At 44.1% G+C, this 17,915-nt stretch overlaps 1 protein-coding gene across 4 annotated transcripts in view; it reads left to right on the forward strand.

Annotated features, from left to right (window-relative positions):
• The window catches only part of smap1 (small ArfGAP 1), a 90,430-nt gene extending 72,784 nt beyond the window's left edge, over positions 1–17,646 (forward strand). For 3 of the 4 annotated variants that reach the window (XM_080036239.1, XM_080036240.1, XM_080036242.1), the window contains exons 9-11: positions 7,788–7,941; positions 12,284–12,483; positions 15,356–17,646. In XM_080036239.1, coding sequence (XP_079892365.1) covers positions 7,788–7,941; positions 12,284–12,483; positions 15,356–15,484 — 483 coding nt within the window. In that variant the 3' untranslated portion in view covers positions 15,485–17,646. The remainder of the gene's footprint in view (positions 1–7,787; positions 7,942–12,283; positions 12,484–15,355) is intronic. The other variant, XM_080036241.1, reaches the window with a different exon arrangement.
• Positions 17,647–17,915: the final 269 nt, after the last annotated feature.

The following is a 17,915-nucleotide window of genomic DNA, read 5'->3' on the forward strand; positions in this document are numbered from 1 at the left end:
GCGTGAGGAAAGAGGAAGCTGGCAGCCGCGCAGCTATTAACCGGCGGCAAAGAGCGCTCGCCTATCTGTGAACGTCAATTACAAAAATACGATTACAGCAATGTAGGAGGGGGAGGATTTGTGTTATCCCCGGCTTCTACCCTTCTCTCTCTCTCTCTCTCCCTCTCCCTCTCTCTCTCTCTCTCTCTCTCTCTCCCTCTCTCTCTCTCCTCTCTCTCTCTCTCTCTCTCTCTCTCTCTCTCTTACACATATACAACGCACATTCTATGTCTAAGTTTGTCTATTTCTCTGTTTCTCTTTCGCCCCAACCTGATCAAGGACAACAATTGTTATGAAATAGGTTTTTACAAAATACAATTAACTTTTAACCTGAACTCTTTGTGAGGTAGAGAAAGATGGACAGAAAGAAAGAGAGAGAGAGGAGTGGGCGGGGAGCAGGTGAGGAGAGGAATGAATGAAGGTGGAGGGTAGGGGCAGGGACACACAAGATGTGGAGCATTATAGTGGAGGATTAGCGCGGTGGTGCAGACACAGCAGAAGCACTGGCTTGAATCAACAGGGCCAATACCATTTCTCTGTGTGTCCTCAAGCTGCCAGGTTCACACAGGTTCCCAGTTTGTGAGTAATCAATAGAGAGACCTGATGTGACCCGTTCTGCCCCGAACACATGCTGCGCTGTATTCATCAGACATATGCACCGCGCATACGCATCCAAGCAATTACTGTGCAAATAATCCTAGAGGAAGTGTTAACAGAGGATGAATGGGCGTTCTGCTGGATTGGCTCATGTCTCGCTATAAATGAAATTGAGTTTTGAAAGTCCAACCTCAGATTGTGGAGGAGCAATGCAGATTCCTTCCTGGATATGGAACAACTGACCAGCTCTTCACTCTCCCAGGGATCCTGGAAGGGGACTGGGAGTATGCCCATGGGGTCTACATGTGGATCTGGAGGGAGATAATGTGGGAGGTGCTGTGACAGTATCGGGTGAGGGGGTCTCTTCTCCCGTCCATCCAATCTGTGTACGCTCTAAGTGAGGGCTGTGTCCATGTTCTCGGGTCTGACACATTACCGGTGGGGGTTGGCCTCACCAATCTTGTTTGTGCTAAACACCGACAGGATGTCTTAGTGTAGTCGTGGTGGGGAGGGGTTGCAGTTCGGTTGGCTGAGGATCTCATCGCTGCTTTCTGCAGATGATGTCATCCTTATGGCATCATCGGTCTGTGACCTTCAGCTCCCACTGGATCAGTTTGCAGTGGCTTGGATGAGGAACAGCACCTCTAAATCTGAGGCCATGGTTCTCAGCAGGAAACCGATAGTTTCTCTACTCTACTTGTTCACGAGTGAGGGGACAATGGAGCGTGAGATTGTCCGGAGAATCGGAGCAGCAGGGGCGGTATAGCATTCGCTGTACCAAGCAGTTGTGCCAAAAAGTACGCTGAGTCGGAAGGCAAAGCTCTCGATCTACCGATGTTGGTTCCTACTCTCACCTATGGTCATGGGGGCCGGCATATCCCTTAGAGATAAGGTGAGAAGCTCAGTCATCCGGGAGAGTCTCAGAGTAGAGCAGCTGCTCCTTTGCGTCGAAAGGAGCCAGTTGAGGTGATTTGAGCATCTGGCAAGAATGCCCCCCTGGGTGCTTACCTAGGGAAAGACCCAGGACTAGGTGGAGAGATTATATCTCCTCACTGGTCTGGGAAGGCCTCGGGATCCCTCAGTCAGAGCTGGTAGAACTGGATTGGGATAGGGGAGTTTGGGGTCCCCTGCTGTATCTGCCACCACGCCAAAAAAAACAGATGAGGAGTTTTGCTGTAACATTGTCCACCTCTGAAAAGTGGTTAGTATGTGATGTAATCCGAAATAATAGTGGACGGAGAGTTTTGCTATGTGTTCATCTGACTTGAATGTGAACCTCAGTTCTGTGTAATCACTGCAGGCTCTAAGATGTCTCTCTTTTGTTTTAGACATTAAGGTGTTTGTGGGGCTGCATTTATCTCAGCGCTAATATCTCTATCCACCTCCATCTGTGCTGTTCAGCTGCTCTCACCCTCCGTCTCTCTCCCAATTGCACTGCCATGTGTACCTTGTGTGGATATGCTGTATATCTATTGCCTCCTAATGTATTCATGACTAGCTATGTGCTAAAGATAATTATGTTACCACCATTGTTCTGAGGTGTAGTTAAACCAAGACAAAAGCAAATGTTTTTGGAGTGGAGAGTTTCATCTCTACATCATCACCGATTTGCAGAGCTTAGTGATCTCACAGGAAACCCAGGGCTAAACTGCCTGACTGAGCTCTCCTTCGCTCCCAGTGTGTGTGTGTGTGTGTGGAGTGCTGTCCCTGGATCAGTCCAGGAGCTGACTGCCTAATGAGCCACTGTCTTAGTAAATCAGGAGCTGAATACACAGATTGTGGCTCAAACTCAATGAAAATCTCAGCGCACATTTGAGCAAGCCCATTTCCTCTGTAAACCTGGCCCTCTGTATTCACAAGGCATGCCCTTCTGCAGTGACTAATTCTTGCCACGCTTCATTGAATGAACAGTGTTTTACTCAATTCATAACCATAGTATGCACATAGTTCATTTTCAATAGTTGGGGTTGTTTTTAAAAAAAAGTGTTCTGTTCAATATATGGGGAAAAACTATCCCATTGCCATATTGCAGCAAAATGGAAAGTTCCTTCGTGGACGGTATAAGAAATGCTCTGTATTGAACAGGCAGATCCTATTCGACTGGGGAAATCCTCAGGCCTAGAGTGCAGTATGTTGGGATCAGAAGCAAAGGTGGAGGGAGGGAGGGAGAGCGGGATGAGGTAATGAACTGACCAGCAACTGATTTATTCCTCCTTGTTCTTTCCTTTTACTTTTGCTTTCATTCAGTGTTTCCTGTCCTGCTCCCTACTGGCACACTGTTTCTCAAATTCAGATTTCCGAGGCGAGCTTCGCTTTTGTTTTCAGTAAATTAGCACACATCTTTCAGCGCACCACAGTACACACACACACACACACACACACACACACACACACACACACACACACACACACACACACACACACACACACACACACACATATATACACACACATATATACACACACACACAAATAATCCGAGTGTGGTTTTAAAGCCACAGATGGTCTATCAGAGGGGAGTGTATGAGCATTTCAAGTAGTGATGGGAAACCGTAGGGAGAAAGATAGCTTTGTGTGTGTGTGTGTGTGTGTGTGTGTGTGTGTGTGTGTGTGTGTGTGTGTGTGTGTGTGTGTGTGTGTGTGTGTGTGTGTGTGTGTGTGTGTGTGTGTGTGTGTGTGTGTGTGTGTGTGTGTGTGTGTGTGTGTGTGTGTGTGTGTGTGTGTGTGTGTGTGTGTGTGTGTGTGTGTGTGTGTGTGTGTGTGTGTGTGTGTGTGTGTGTGTGCGCGCATGTGTGTGTGGCTGTAGAGGTCTATGAATAGCGACAGTGAGGAAAAGGCTGTCAGTGCGGTAATTCACAGTTCTGGCTGCACCCATCAACACCAACATTGGCTGAGAAGAATGGAGCCTTGTTGCAGAGACACAATGTGCTGCTAGGAGCCGCGCAACACATCACGCACAATGTGGACGTTGTGTGTGTGTGTGTGTGTGTGTGTGTGTGTGTTAGTGTTTTTTGTATTTCCTCAGATTGACTGAGACAAAGAGAGATTGATTCACACATGACGACACACTTGGTATCATTGCCTTTTACATTGCGTATCACCAGTTTGGCTTGGGCAAGAAAATGTGTGAGATTAGTTAGCTGTTTTCTCAGTGCAAACGGAGCTAATACTCCTTGAGTGTCTGGCAGCCACGGACAGCGGAAGGAGTGAAAGGCCAATAGAAAATGCTAAGTCTTACGCAACTGCATTTGAGCCCAATTGAAATGCTTAATGTTAACAAAACACATGCGCTAGGATGAGGTAAGGGCTACTCAACATCTCATCCGTCTCATTTGCTACACAGTAACTACAACGCTTAATTTGACAAGGATATATCGATGTTCTTCAAAGGCTCCTACGTATCAGCCTGCATGTGACTCTGATAATACATCTGACCATACATTATACATTACATAAACTAAAATGTGGATATGTCAATATCAAAAAGCCAAGCATCTCCAATTCGCTTCACAGTGAAAGGTTAGCTACCCATATCCGTGTTCAAAGTTTCTTACTGTATCCCATACCTCCACAGAGCTAACAGACTCTAAATATATGTCTGGAAAAGGGACGCTCGATTGCTGGTCATTTGTGCAGTTTGTAAGGATTTGCAGTCCGTTAAATATGGGTATAGTATGTTTCAACTTTGCGCACAAGCTTAGCAGCAGATAAGCTTAGCTCCTTGATTGAGTGGTGTTATGTAGTATGGCAGACATCAAACGGAGCAGGTGAGGACAGTTTGCTGCCGGTTCTCTCCTGCCTTTCATACACTGCTCTGTTCAGGAACAGGTATCATGAGAATGTGCTGTGCAGGTATTAATAGGAAGGCAGCTCCATCCAGCCTCTGCTGCTAACACCTGCCTCTACTTTAGCTGGCTGCACTTGAGGGAAAATGGAACCCGAGAGATGGAGAAAGTGTGTGTGTGTGTGTGTGTGTGTGTGTGTGTGTGTGTGTGTGTGTGTGTGTGTGTGTGTGTGTGTGTGTGTGTGTGTGTGTGTGTGTGTGTGTGTGTGTGTGTGTGTGTGTGTGTGTGTGTGTGTGTGTGTGTGTGTGTGTGTGTGTGTGTGTGTGTGTGTGTGTGTGTGTGTGTGTGTGTGTGTGACATTGATTCTAGCGGCAGATGTAATTGCCGGCTCAATTAAATATTTTTTTCTAAACCGAAACGGGGTCAACTGCAGTTATTTTTCTGCGTGTTGATCGGCCATTGTTACTCAGAATCAATACATCATACCTGCGCCTGTACAGACAGAGCAAGTCTGTGGCGTTGCGGTAGTGACAAGCTCAGCCTGGGCAGACCCAGTGCTGCGTTCAATTGTACTCGGAAATTGGGAATTTCAGGCATGGAGCCGCACACAGTCATCAGTAGGGAGAATTAGCTTTTCACCAATTTAAAAAAAAATTTTATTACCTAGGACCATGTCATCAAAACAAAAAGAAATGGAAATCTCACAGAGCACAACTTTAACTTGTTCTGTCCTATACCCCACCTTCCTCTCCAGGGGCCTCATTTATAACGGTGTGCGTAAAAACCATCCTAAAACATTCCGTCCGCACAAAGCCAAAAATGTGCTGCGCAAAAAAAAAAAATCAGATTTATAAATCTTCCCTTTATAAATACCCACCTGCGGTGAATTGTGCGCAGACGATCTCCACCCCGTGTCCTCCCACTTCACCTCCCAGTTTCATCCCACAGTCGACCATACATGGCGAATGCTTAATAGCTTTAACGAAATATACAGTTTTAATTAATATCTGTTGGGCTTAACTTTGTACAAAACTACTTTTTACACACCTCTTAAAATTTGCTCTCGGAAAACACCTCCCGACGTATAGGATATTATTATAGAGTAGCGCTATAATATTCAACGTATAAAATATAACCAAAACATGTAGACCTAGGCTACTCGATAAGTAATTAAACCTACATCACAACTGCATGCCATAGACTACAGTAGCCATATATTCGCAACTATAGGTAAGCTTATATATTTTATTGACTAAATATATTGGGTGCCTAGCATCATTTGTCTGTGTTTTTCTGATGACTGAGCTTTATTTTGTGGTGTTGCCATCTAGTGTCGCTGATTCCCCGAGTCAGGAAAACCTTGCGGTAGCTCTACACATGGTCGAAAGTTGGCGTAGCAATACGCACACTTCTCCGCAAATAATGTTTTTATAAATACCAACGTTTGCCACCGCACATTTCTGTCCGTCTACGCAAGGTTTTTGTGCGCCGCAAGCTTTATAAATGAGGCCCCAGCTCTTTGTCTCGCATTCAGGCAACCTCCTTTCCTTAAAGCTTTCCTTAAACTTTTCTTCTCCATTCTTCGCTCCTCTCTTACTCTCATTTTGCTATCCCTTCCTCTGCCTATTACCCCCCTCCCCTCATTTGAGTTTGTGTGTACATTGGCATTAACACACTTGAATGTTAAGTTTGTGTGTATCTGGATATGTGTGTCTAAGATAATGTGACTGGTTGAGGTGTTTTTATGACATTGAATTCCCAGTGTGTGTACTTGTTGCACATGTGTGTGTGCGTGTGTGCACGTGAGTGTTGCAGGAGCCACTGTTTATCAAACTGTCTCTCCTTATCTTATTCATGAAGTCCAGGTGTATCTTTCCTCCCCTCTCTCTCACTTTCTCTCTCTCGCTCTCTTTCTCCTTACATTTTCTCTCTCTCCTCACTTTACACACCCACACACACTCATTCACACACCTACGCAGGGCCCTTAGGCAGGTGTTACTTTTGTGGCAGCTCCATCCATTAGACATAATGGGTGTGTGCTTTTGTATATGAAAATATCCATGTGCAATTCTGTGTGTGTGTGTGTGTGTGTGTGTGTGTGTGTGTGTGTGTGTGTGTGTGTGTGTGTGTGTGTGTGTGTGTGTGTGTGTGTGTGTGTGTGTGTGTGTGTGTGTGTGTGTGTGTGTGTGTGTGTGTGTGTGTGTGTGTGTGTGTGTGTGTGTGTGTGTGTGTGTGTGTGTGTGTGTGTGTGTGTGTGTGTGTGTGTGTGTGTGTGTGTGTGTGTGTGTGGCCTGTGTGCAACAGTTCACGTCTACCTCTCTTTGCAGCAGCCTAATTAATGTCATCTGTCTCACTTCCAGTGACAATGCTTCTCCTCTATTGTCTCCTTCGTTCTTTTCTCTCCTTTATTCAACAATCGCTCTTCTTCTTTCCTTTTATTTTTTATCTCGCCCGTTCTCCTGTCTATTCTCATCTTTAGTCACCCTGTTAGGGACAGTGTGTGTCTGTGAATGTATTCCCAGTCTTTCTATTTACTGTAGTCAAAAAGAAAGAATTCCATGACATGAGGTCTTTTATGGATTTTGGTATTGGTAAACTGTCAACTACCGAAAGTTGCTGTTGGAATGTCTGGCCAGATTTGTGTTCTTGTTTGCTTATTCTTCACTGTAATAGTTTCAGATTTCAAGGGCAATTTAGTCAAAAGACCTTGTACAGCTGCTTGTTTTTACTTTTTTTTTTAAAGCTGTACTATGTAAGAATTTCTTTTAAAATAAAAAGTAGTTTTTACAATATTATTTTTCACTGGCATGTTGTCCACAATAACCATTCCAATTCAATGAGACTGTGACTAGACTTCTTCACTAAATACTATTTAACGTCTCAACATTCCCTACATTCACACACCAGAATCAGACAGGCACTCAGGAAGTCATGTGGAATTGAATAGACTACTCGCAAAAAATAAAACCGCTTTGGATTACTTTTCAACTAATTATTTAGACTCGGAAGAGCAGTCATTAAAGAGACCATGCATCCCTGTTACATATTTACTTAGTACAGCCTTAAAAATACCCCATACCGACGTACTGCCTCATTAGAATGCACTATATTGTGTGCATTATTGTACCCTTCATGAACCGTAGCCAGAGTAAGTGTAATTCACTACTTTCATAAAATATATTTTGGCACCAGCACAAAACCTTTGACCCAGCCCCTGCTATTGGCATAACCACCTCTGCACTGTGTTTATAAATGTATGCCTGAGGCCCCTTGGAGCTAGTACATCATACGCCATAAGATGTGTGAAACTATCCATATTTCATGACATGTGGCTTCATGTTTTCCCCTGCTCTGTGTTCCTGACAGGCTGGTTCCACTACAGCAGTGGACCCCTCCACCTCTACCAAGCCTGAGCCCAAGAAGCTCCTGTCTAAAGACTCCATCCTGTCTCTGTATGCAAGCAGCTCAGTGAGCAGTCAGCCACAGAGCCAGCAGCAGCAGCAGCCTGCTCCAGGACAAGGTAGCACTCGTACACACACAAATGCAAACACACACACACACGCACGCGTAAACACAGCCACACTCTTTATCACTCACTCACTCACTCCCTCACTCCCTCACTCACTCACTCACTCACTCACTCACTCACTCACTCACTCACTCACTCACTCACTCACTCACTCACTCGCTCACATATACATACACACACACATGCACGCGCAAACACAGTCACACTCTTACTCACTCACACACACACACACACACACACACACACACACACACACAGGATCTGTCTACCCTTTGTTTTCCATACTGAGTTCGGTGGAGCTCGACGGTTTCATCCAGCATCTAGATATTTACGTGTAGAATCTTAGCAGCAGTTCATTTCAGCTCTTCAGCATTCACTCCACCGAAAAATTATCTGTTCAACTCGGGCATAAAAAAAAACTAGTGTTCAAAGGTTTATGGGTATCTTGTTGCAAAAATCACCTTTTTGTACTTCTACTGTTGGCATCTCACACACACACACACACACACACACACACACACACACACACACACACACACACACACACACACACACACACACACACACACACACACACACACACACACACACCAAGGCAGCAGCATCTTACCTACCTAACAATGTACCTGTCAGCTCTGCATTGATTCTAAGCCGTTTCATCTGTTCCAAGTGGGGGAAAAAAGGTTGATCTGCACCATCTTCTGCCTTTACTGCTCCCATAATGCAACAGTTGTTGCATTACTATGTAGCCGCACTAGCCTTATATTATACAAACCAAATGATGCAACAATCCATTTTACGTTAGCAACTGAAACAATGAAGGGAGACAGTAACAGAACCAAACCTAAAGGACAGTGAATTCTGAACTTAAATTGGTCAATTTGCCAGACACTCAAGGGTAATGTTCCTCAGTGCTGGATGTGTAACTAGGCAACTGTGAGCTAACATTCTCTACGATGTCACACTATGTTGTTTTTGCATGCCCCTGAGTGGCCATACAAATCATTAAATGCAGGTTGAAAGACAGTTCTAGAAAGAAACGAGTGGCTGCCAAAACAGATGCAAAATTGCTGTGGGAAAAAGCAAATTGAGGGAAAATTGTTATTGCATGCTTTGAAAATGTTGCAACTGGAGCAGAAGGTTAAAAAGCTTGTCAAAACCAGCCTGGTCTCTGGCAAGCTTCACATTTGTTTTTTCTCCGGCGGATCCGTTTGACCTTTCTCCAATCTCTGTGAGGGAGGAGCCGGCCCCTGTCCGTTAGTGGAAGGCAGCCCCTGATTGGTTCATGTGGTCGTTGACGTCATCATGGGGCGATGAATAAGCTGATGAGGTATGGCTGGTCTTATGAGGATAGATTGACGACTATACATGAACCAATCAGAAGCTGCCTTCCTCTATAAGGGATGAACGTTAGGTCTGAACGGGGGTTCCTGATTGGCCCGGTCATTTGAAAAGGACCTGGTTCCTCCCCATGGAGATTGGAGAAAGGCCAGACTGATCTGCCGGAGACACACCAATGTGAAGCTTGCAAGATCATGGCTGGTCTCACCGGGCTAGAAGTTTAATGTGTGTATGGGCTCACCGTGCATACATTGTAAGTGTGTTCGTTGCTAGCAAGCTACAGCTATAGTCTCTATGGTCTATACCTGTAGGATAAACAGGGATCACCAAAAACAATACATTGGTCAAATATGTGCAAATGACATGTGAAAAATGCTTTAAAATGTAGTCTGACCAAACCTTTCCACATCCACCCAGAATGAAAAAATGCAGAAAGCTGGCCCTTGGTTGTTTTACACTTGGGAAGCAGTATTGGGGAAAATGAGCTTGAACTGGCAGGTCAAAGCACTTATATGTGCTTGACAAACACTGTGCACATACACTGTTTCTCGTAAGCGTGGAAAAAACATACAGCAATATATAGCACAAGAGCTCACACTCAGACGTAGGTGTTTGTACACAGACAGAGACAGAGACACACAGGCCTACACACTTTTCACACATACATCAGAGGCAAGATGAATCATAGAATAGGAGGAGAGAGAAGGCAGATGAAAGGTCAGCGCGGTGAAGAGCGGGCAAGTTCGCTCCACGCTGGGTTTACTGAGAGAGAAGTGTCTGCAGGTTCACGCTCATCTCACAGTTATTATGTGGAAAAGCCCAAGTGCCGAGATTGTGTACTTGTATGTGTGAGCATAGTCTGCCCTGAATGCTTCCAAGCTTTGTTCCTCGCCGCCATTGGCAATCGACGGCCAAATTCGTATTGGACGGCATTGTTTTGTCTTTTGTTATTTTTTGCAATCATCCAAAATAACACAGCAGTACTGTATTACGGCAACATTATTCATGTTAGCCTTTTCTCTCCATTCCTTCCCATCCCTCACAGTTAAAGGTGTAGTCAGCTATTCTGGAGAATAACTTGTTGTTGTCAAAATCACTTTTTGTCCTAAGCAGTGACTATCTCCTCACGATAGCTACCTGTCCGTACTGTGTGTGTGTTCGCTGAAAAAAAATCTGGTGTTAATACACAGCCTAGGCTCTATAAACCTGTTTGTAAACAAAAGGGGCCCACCGTACTTGGCAACATGCCCGTTTACAGAGCCTAGGCTAGTGTCAGTGCGGGTAGGCGGATGCTCATACAAACACTTACCTGAGCATGTTTTGATAATGTGAGAAAGCATCAGTGGTACCGGTTCTGTGCAGATTGTGTAGGCTCATGTCTTGTGCATATTGATCATATTGCTGTATGATTACACTGATGGCTGGAGGATTAGGAAATGGAAAATCTGGATGAAAGGCTCTCTGCTGCCGTATTGTCCTCTCTCAATCCAAATAATAGCTGATGGGAGATCAAAGCCAAGAGAACCTTGCCAGGCTAATTCCCCAAATCACTGACTTACTTCCATCGCGTGTGTGCGTGTGTGTGTGTGTGTGTGTGTGTGTGTGTGTGTGTGTGTGTGTGTGTGTGTGTGTGTGTGTGTGTGTGTGTGTGTGTGTGTGTGTGTGTGTGTGTGTGTGTGTGTGTGTGTGTGTGTGTGTGTGTGTGTGTGTGTGTGTGTGTGTGTGTGTGTGTGTGTGTGTGTGTGTGTGTGTGTGCGCGCGTGGCCATGGTTGCCTGCCTCTAAGTGAAGCTGATATTATATAAATGTAAGAATACACAGAAGGTAAAAATGTGTTATGAACAGTTGGGGAATCCACGGATTTTTGTATTGATCCGTTATTCTTTTCAACTCTGTAACTATACCGGGAGGATTTTATACTTGGAGACGTGATAGAAATTGCGCTGATAGTATTTCAGTGTCAGGTGGAAGGGGACAATGCAGTGGACATAGCTGACTAATAGTAGAGGATATTTTGTTAAAATAGTTTAAAGAAGTTCTGAAGCCCCCTGAGGTCTAACTGATACATGGTGTTTTATTCAGAGTCATCTTTAGAGGCAGTAATACACAGTGTTTCTGTGTGTTGTCATTGGTCCAGTCAAGCAGACCTCTGTTGAGGTTGGACTAACATTGTCATTTTCATATTCATGTGGTGAGGTAACTCTTGCATTTACATTCACACTGACCCAGAACATTTAAATCCCTATGGTTCTAGTCCAGGTTGAGTTTGAAGTCCTGTTTGAAGTGCATTCCAACAGCATGCGGCCCTGGAGTTGACCCATCAAGTAATGTATTTGACCCTCAGTGCCAAATACATTATATTCCCTGCTATGACTGACTGCTTCAGAGTGAGAGCCATTGTGTGCCTTGCCAGTTGAATGCTTTTAGTGAATGTTCTCGTTGCATTAGGAGAGTGAAGAGATATTATTGAGACTTCTATTAATGAGATATGATTATGAACATTAACATTGAACTATGTGCTGCACCTTTTACTGGAAATCCCTGATTTAGAATTGGATGTGTAAGGCGGACTGTCTTACTGACAATGAAACCAATTATGTAGATTGTTAACTTCAATTCAATTCAATACGTAATATAATAAATAAAATTTGCTAAAGCACTTTCATTCAATTAGCATTAGCTATATAGTTTAAAAACATAAATGACTGTTGCAATGACAGTTGTATTTTAACAGTTTCTAGTTTGATTAAACATTTTCAGTTTGTTGAGATTACTATTATTTTCTTTACAGATTTTGAATTTACTTTTAAAATATATTCTTTTTCTACATATCTCGTAGAGAATTGGGGCTAAAACTGGATTTGTTTCACAGTTTGGTCTTCATCTTATGTATAAATTCTGCTCCGTAGTAGGAAAGTGAACATAGAGTCTTATAAAAACCATATAAAGTCCATATAAACCTAACTGAATGTGTGTTGTCCCTTTTGCTCCAGCAGGCATGTACATGGGCCAGCAGCCTCAGATGAACCAGTTCCCTGCTGGGGGGATGGGCGGGGCCGCGGCAGGGGCCATGATGCCCGGCATGGCTCTGCCCAACGGAGGATACATGGGCGCCATGCCAAACAACCAAGGGAACAACATGTACGGCATGCAGCAGCAAGGACAGCAGCAAGGACAGTGGAATATGAGCCAGGTAAACTCTCGGGGACAGACAGAAATATGTCATGTTACCCATTATAAAACACACTCAGAGCAGTGGTTTGTCATTCATTTTTACATGGTGGTGATAAATAAAGTGTCTTGGTCCTCTACTACGGCAACTGTGAAAGAGTTCCATTATCCTCATCATAAAAGTTATTATACGCTCTCACACAATGTTCTGCTCCTAATACTGTGCAAAGCCCGATCAGCAGAAATGACCTCCCCTCTTCAGCCTCCTAAAAAAAGGCCAGACAAGAGCAGCTATAATCAACTATTCAATCTATCTCATAACCAAGATTATTGTATTATAACATAATGGATTTTCTTTTTCTATATAATTCTGTCAAGTCACATTTTTGCCCCTAATTCCAGCCCAGCACCAATAACTGATAAAGCAAACGCATTATGAATTCACCATGGGATACTGTGATGCAGGTGGAGTGGTGACAAAGTAATTTAAAATCCTACAACTAGCTGGAGATCAGACATAACCAAGAGGAGTGAACAATATGATAGAAAGAGACCAATGAATTAATATGGAGATAGAGCTTTCTTTTTACAGTATTTGGGAATGAATCTAGCTGGGCATTCAATTAATTAGATTAGATTAGACAACTGTATTGACCCCATTTGTTTTTCTTAGAAATGGCCACTTTTATCCAAAGCACTTTACCGTCTCCATTACACTCACTGGGAGCAGTTTGAGGGTTTTGTGTCTGTCTTTTCCCAAGGACACTTTGACATGTGGGACATCCTGCTAACCCAGTGGTCAGGGGGACAAACGGCTTTATAGCCACATCAACCAGCAGCCCTGTAAGCCCTGGGAATAAAGACCCTAAGCATGGGTTTTCAAAACTAAAGTGCTTCTAACTGACACAAAAAAAATGGATGCTGCCTCCATGACACCATAAGATGTGTGTTTAATATTGTTGAACTCGGATGCTTCACTTCATCTGGCCTCGTGACTTGACTCAAAGTGTGTGGTCACATTTTGATTCAAATGTTACTAAATCCTGATTGGTGCATATTAGTACATGACATTACTTTTTTTTTCCCCCGACGGAGCCCTGTCCACTTCAAACCAACAAGAAAAAATCTCAGGCAAACATACAGACCCCATGTTCATGTAGGAGCCCATTCCTCATAGTAGGAAGGTGATAGAGGAATAAACGGTCCTAGGAACTTTACCAATGTTTCCCAACAGTACAGATGTCATTTAAATATGTGTCAGTGATAAGACATCCAGATAGATAGATTTGTACATTTCATCGCAGTTGAAGAACCAAAATCAATTCTGTTAACAGAGCCAGTTTAAAGTCAAATCAGTTTCATTTAAAAAAAATAGTCTCAAAAGGCTTTAATTGAAGCCTTGTTCTAAGGATTTAATTAAACAAGATGTTAATTATCCAGCCAAAGTGCAACCGTGACACTGTTAGTAAATACACCAGCTCAGTTCAGGCAAAGCTCACTGGGTGTTTCAGTAGCGTGGCGGTTGACATCAAGGGAGGAATGAAGCCCAGTCTAATACAGTTGACAGTTCAAAAATTAAATTAGTTTAAAGTTTGCTGCTGGTAAAAAGTCTAATGAGGTGACCACAGCTAAGGAGACATTAGTTAAAACAGGCAGATGGACTCTGTGGTGTAACCTTTTCCTCACCCTTCTGTAACTCTATAGTATTAGACTTCACTCTTTGAAAACAACAAAAGGGAGAAAATAGAAATTTTAACAGATACATTTTATCACTAAACTATTACTATGAGTTTACTGACAGGTTGGCCAGCCAAATGACCTAACCTTTATAGATATTGTGCAGCGAGTTGACACCCAGGCCCCAAGCCTCATACTAAAATGTTTTCCATTAAACACAATGTGTTTTGTTTACATGTTTCACAGGACTTCACTGGTTGAAAATCAGTTGAGTGCAGAGATATGATCTCTTCATGTGGAAATAATTAAGCAAAGGCTGTGTCTATACTGGATCGATACTGGGAGGCCTGCCAACACCTCTGTGTGTGTGTGTACGTGTGTACGTGTCCGCAACTCAGCACTCAAAACTGTTGTCAGCATCTTGACGACTGTGGAGGTTGATGAGAGATCATAAATCACCTCCGCAACACACACTTCACTGCCTTTGAACAGTCAAAGTGGGAGTCGGATAAATAGGTTGGGGTGTGGGTGTGTGTGCGCGTGTGTGTTCGAGTGCATTTTGTGCAGAAAGACGTAATGGAATGATGAGTGTGAACAAGTGTGAGCTTGGATGCTCGTATATACAGTTAGTGGCCGACGTGTTTGACCATGCACGCACACTTACCTGCAAACACACACACACACACACACACACACACACACACACACACACACACACACACACACACACACACACACACATACACACATACCTGCACACACTCACACACACACACACACACACACATACCTGCACACACTCACCCACTGCTCTCAGATGACCAGATAAGTGAGTAGCGCTGCACCAGAGCCCATTTATAATAGATAAGACAGGATGGAAGTAGGAGGGAAAACAGAGGAGCACAGAGCAGGTGGATTGGATGGTGTGTGTGTGTGTGTTTATGTGTGTGTGTTTGCGTGTGTGCGTGCGTGTGTGTGGTTGTGTGTGTGTGTGTGTAGATGGGGAGAGAGGGCAAGGAGCCAGGAAGGTAAAAAGGGGGTGATGGAGGCATGGGAGGCTGACTAAAGGATGGAGAGTTAGCCCTGCTTCTGGGGGCAGGGAATAGCTGTCTTATTTTGCTCTGATGAATTCTAACACTGACATTCTTCCCCACCCCCCCCCTCTCTCTCTCTCTCTCTCTCTGTCCCCCCCTCCTCTCCTCTCTTTCCTTTCCTAGATGACCCAGCAGATGTCAGGTATGGTGATGGGTGGTGGGAACCAGTCAGGTGTGGCCCCCGCGGCCGGGTGGCCCCAGGCTCCACCAGAGGCCTCCGGTCAGACACTCAGCACTCAGCTGTGGAAGTGACCAGGGCCGGGCTCCAGAGGTTCAGTGGGGGAGGGGGGGGGGGGGGGGGGGGGAACGCCAACAAAACGGCCCCCCATCTCCTCACAGCTCCCAATCAATAATAACGCACAACAGGGTTAGTCTCACTGCCCCCGCCTCGACCCATACACCCCTTCACCAGGGTTCCTTTGAAAAGATGACATGACATCACACTGGATGGAGTGAAACAAGAAAAACGAAAGAAAGACTGGCAGCTGTCGATTCCTGTCTTTTTATTTAACTTTCCTCCTCCTCTTTCATTTCCTGTTGTTGGTGTTTAGTGACGAGACAAACGAAAAGAAAAGAAGCAAAATCGACAGAAAAATACGCTGCTGGACCGATAATTTCCGAGTGTCTATTCTAGTAACATTGTATCATTACCAAAATGGATAGTTAGTGAATAGTCTTTTGAAAAGGCCTACCGTAGATATGGCTATCTTGTGGTTGGTCTATGCTACCCCCGCCCTCTCTCTATCTCTCTCTGCTGTGTATATCATAACCCCTCGCTCCCTCTCTCCCTGTAGGGCGTAGCAGATAATCGTCTGAACAGTACTGTATTTATGTCAATAAGATGTGAAGCTTCCCCTTTACCAGAGCCATAGGAGAGAGGCCGACACCTCAACTCTCAGTGACTGTGTTTGGGCTTGAGTGCTCCTCATCATGTAGTGTGTGTGTGGGGAGAAGAGTTGACTGTTTACTCCAGTTTACTGTATAACATGTCCCATGGCCACTTCAGCGACATTGCTAAATGGGGTTTTGACTGACGTGGGTTTAAAAGCTGCTCATACAGTAGATAATAAGTAGTAAGTAAATCATTCTAAAGCATTCGGATTATGTCTCATTACCACCACTAGAGATGGTTTTCCATATCAGCTTGTGAACCACTGATCAGTTTTACAAAAACTCAAATAATTTCTATGTATGGCCCAGCACTAATTGCTCAAAGTGGCGTAAAAAGCCTAAAATGTTTAAATGTAATATATATATATATATCTTCAGTATACGCTACTAGCTAGCTCATGGATTACCTTCAAGTCTCAGTCATTTCCTGGGCGGCCCCTTAGCCCCCTGGTTGTCTTCTGGGAGCCATGCGGTGGTTGTGTGTTTTGAAGTATTTTCAAATCAAAGGAGCTGGGTTCACTGGAAACTGAGCTCCGACCCGGGTGAGACTTTTCCCTGTTGTTTTGAAATGAACAGTTTCCCCAGCTAGTACTACTCCACTGTAATCCCAGCAGGTTTTAGCTTCACTGAACCTTAGCTTGCAGAGCAGGAACCATAGCTCTAGTGCTTTCAGGTCGCTGTCGGGGGAACAGCCGATAACTGAGTCAGTTTCATTCCAACATCAGGGAAGGATTTTTTGAATTGTTTTTTCTTTTTTATCTGGACCAGTGTGACACCCCTCCTTCACATATGACACTGTAGCCGTGTGTTCTGTCATCCGCCATCTTTATTGTGGTGTTTTTTTGTTGTTGTGTGCAATTACAAGAGAAGCACAGTTAGTCAGCAGTAAATAAACCTGGACGACCAATCAGAGGGCTAGACTGGCAAGGTGAGGAACAGGATTGGACAGTGCTAGCAAAAGTATGGGGGGCGGGGGGGGGGGGACCTGTATGAAAATGCTGGATGGGTCCCATCTCCTTGTTTACTTGGATAAGAACAGAGGAGTAACAGTAGAAATGAACACACACACATCACACAGCCGAGTGCTGATGCAGAGATGTATGTCTGTAAACACAGGGTCCCTCTGCCATGCAATAAGTCTTATAGCACTCTTTACACACACACACACACACACACACACACACACACACACACACACACACACACACACACACACACACACACACACACACGTGGTTAGTCTGAACGACACATAGTCCATAAGTTGAATGTCCTCCAGGTTTATTTCCAGTGTGTTTACATTTTTCTGGTGCCTAGTACAGAGAGAGAGAAGGAAAAAAAAGTGGTTTCCGTGCATTAAATAAAATATCCAGGATTTTTTCTGTGTCCATATTTGTCCTAAGACTCTTTTTAACTGTAAACGTACTGTTTTATTTTTTTGGGGGAATTTTATTCGTTAGCTCCTTTTTTTCACCCCAAAGTTTTACGAGAGGGTCATGTGAAATAAAAGCTGTTGAATCCTGGATTTCTTCCTGTTATTTTTTTCCTTTTAAAATATGAGCGCTTAGGACAACACTGCCATTGACATACATTACACAGAAAAAAAAAACCTGCCTGTACCCGTGTGCAGTTAAAATACAGAGAACTCTTGGTCATTATTCTCCACTGGCGGCCATGTTTTCTGGTGAGGCGAGTTGTCTTTGTTGTCGGCCCACTGTCTTTACATTATTGATGACAGCTTGTCTCAGCGGATTGATTTCCAAACCTGATCACACACACACATACCTACAGA

The sequence above is a fragment of the Ammodytes marinus genome, assembly GCF_949987685.1.
Source record: "Ammodytes marinus genome assembly, chromosome: 11".
Taxonomy (NCBI): domain Eukaryota; kingdom Metazoa; phylum Chordata; class Actinopteri; order Uranoscopiformes; family Ammodytidae; genus Ammodytes; species Ammodytes marinus.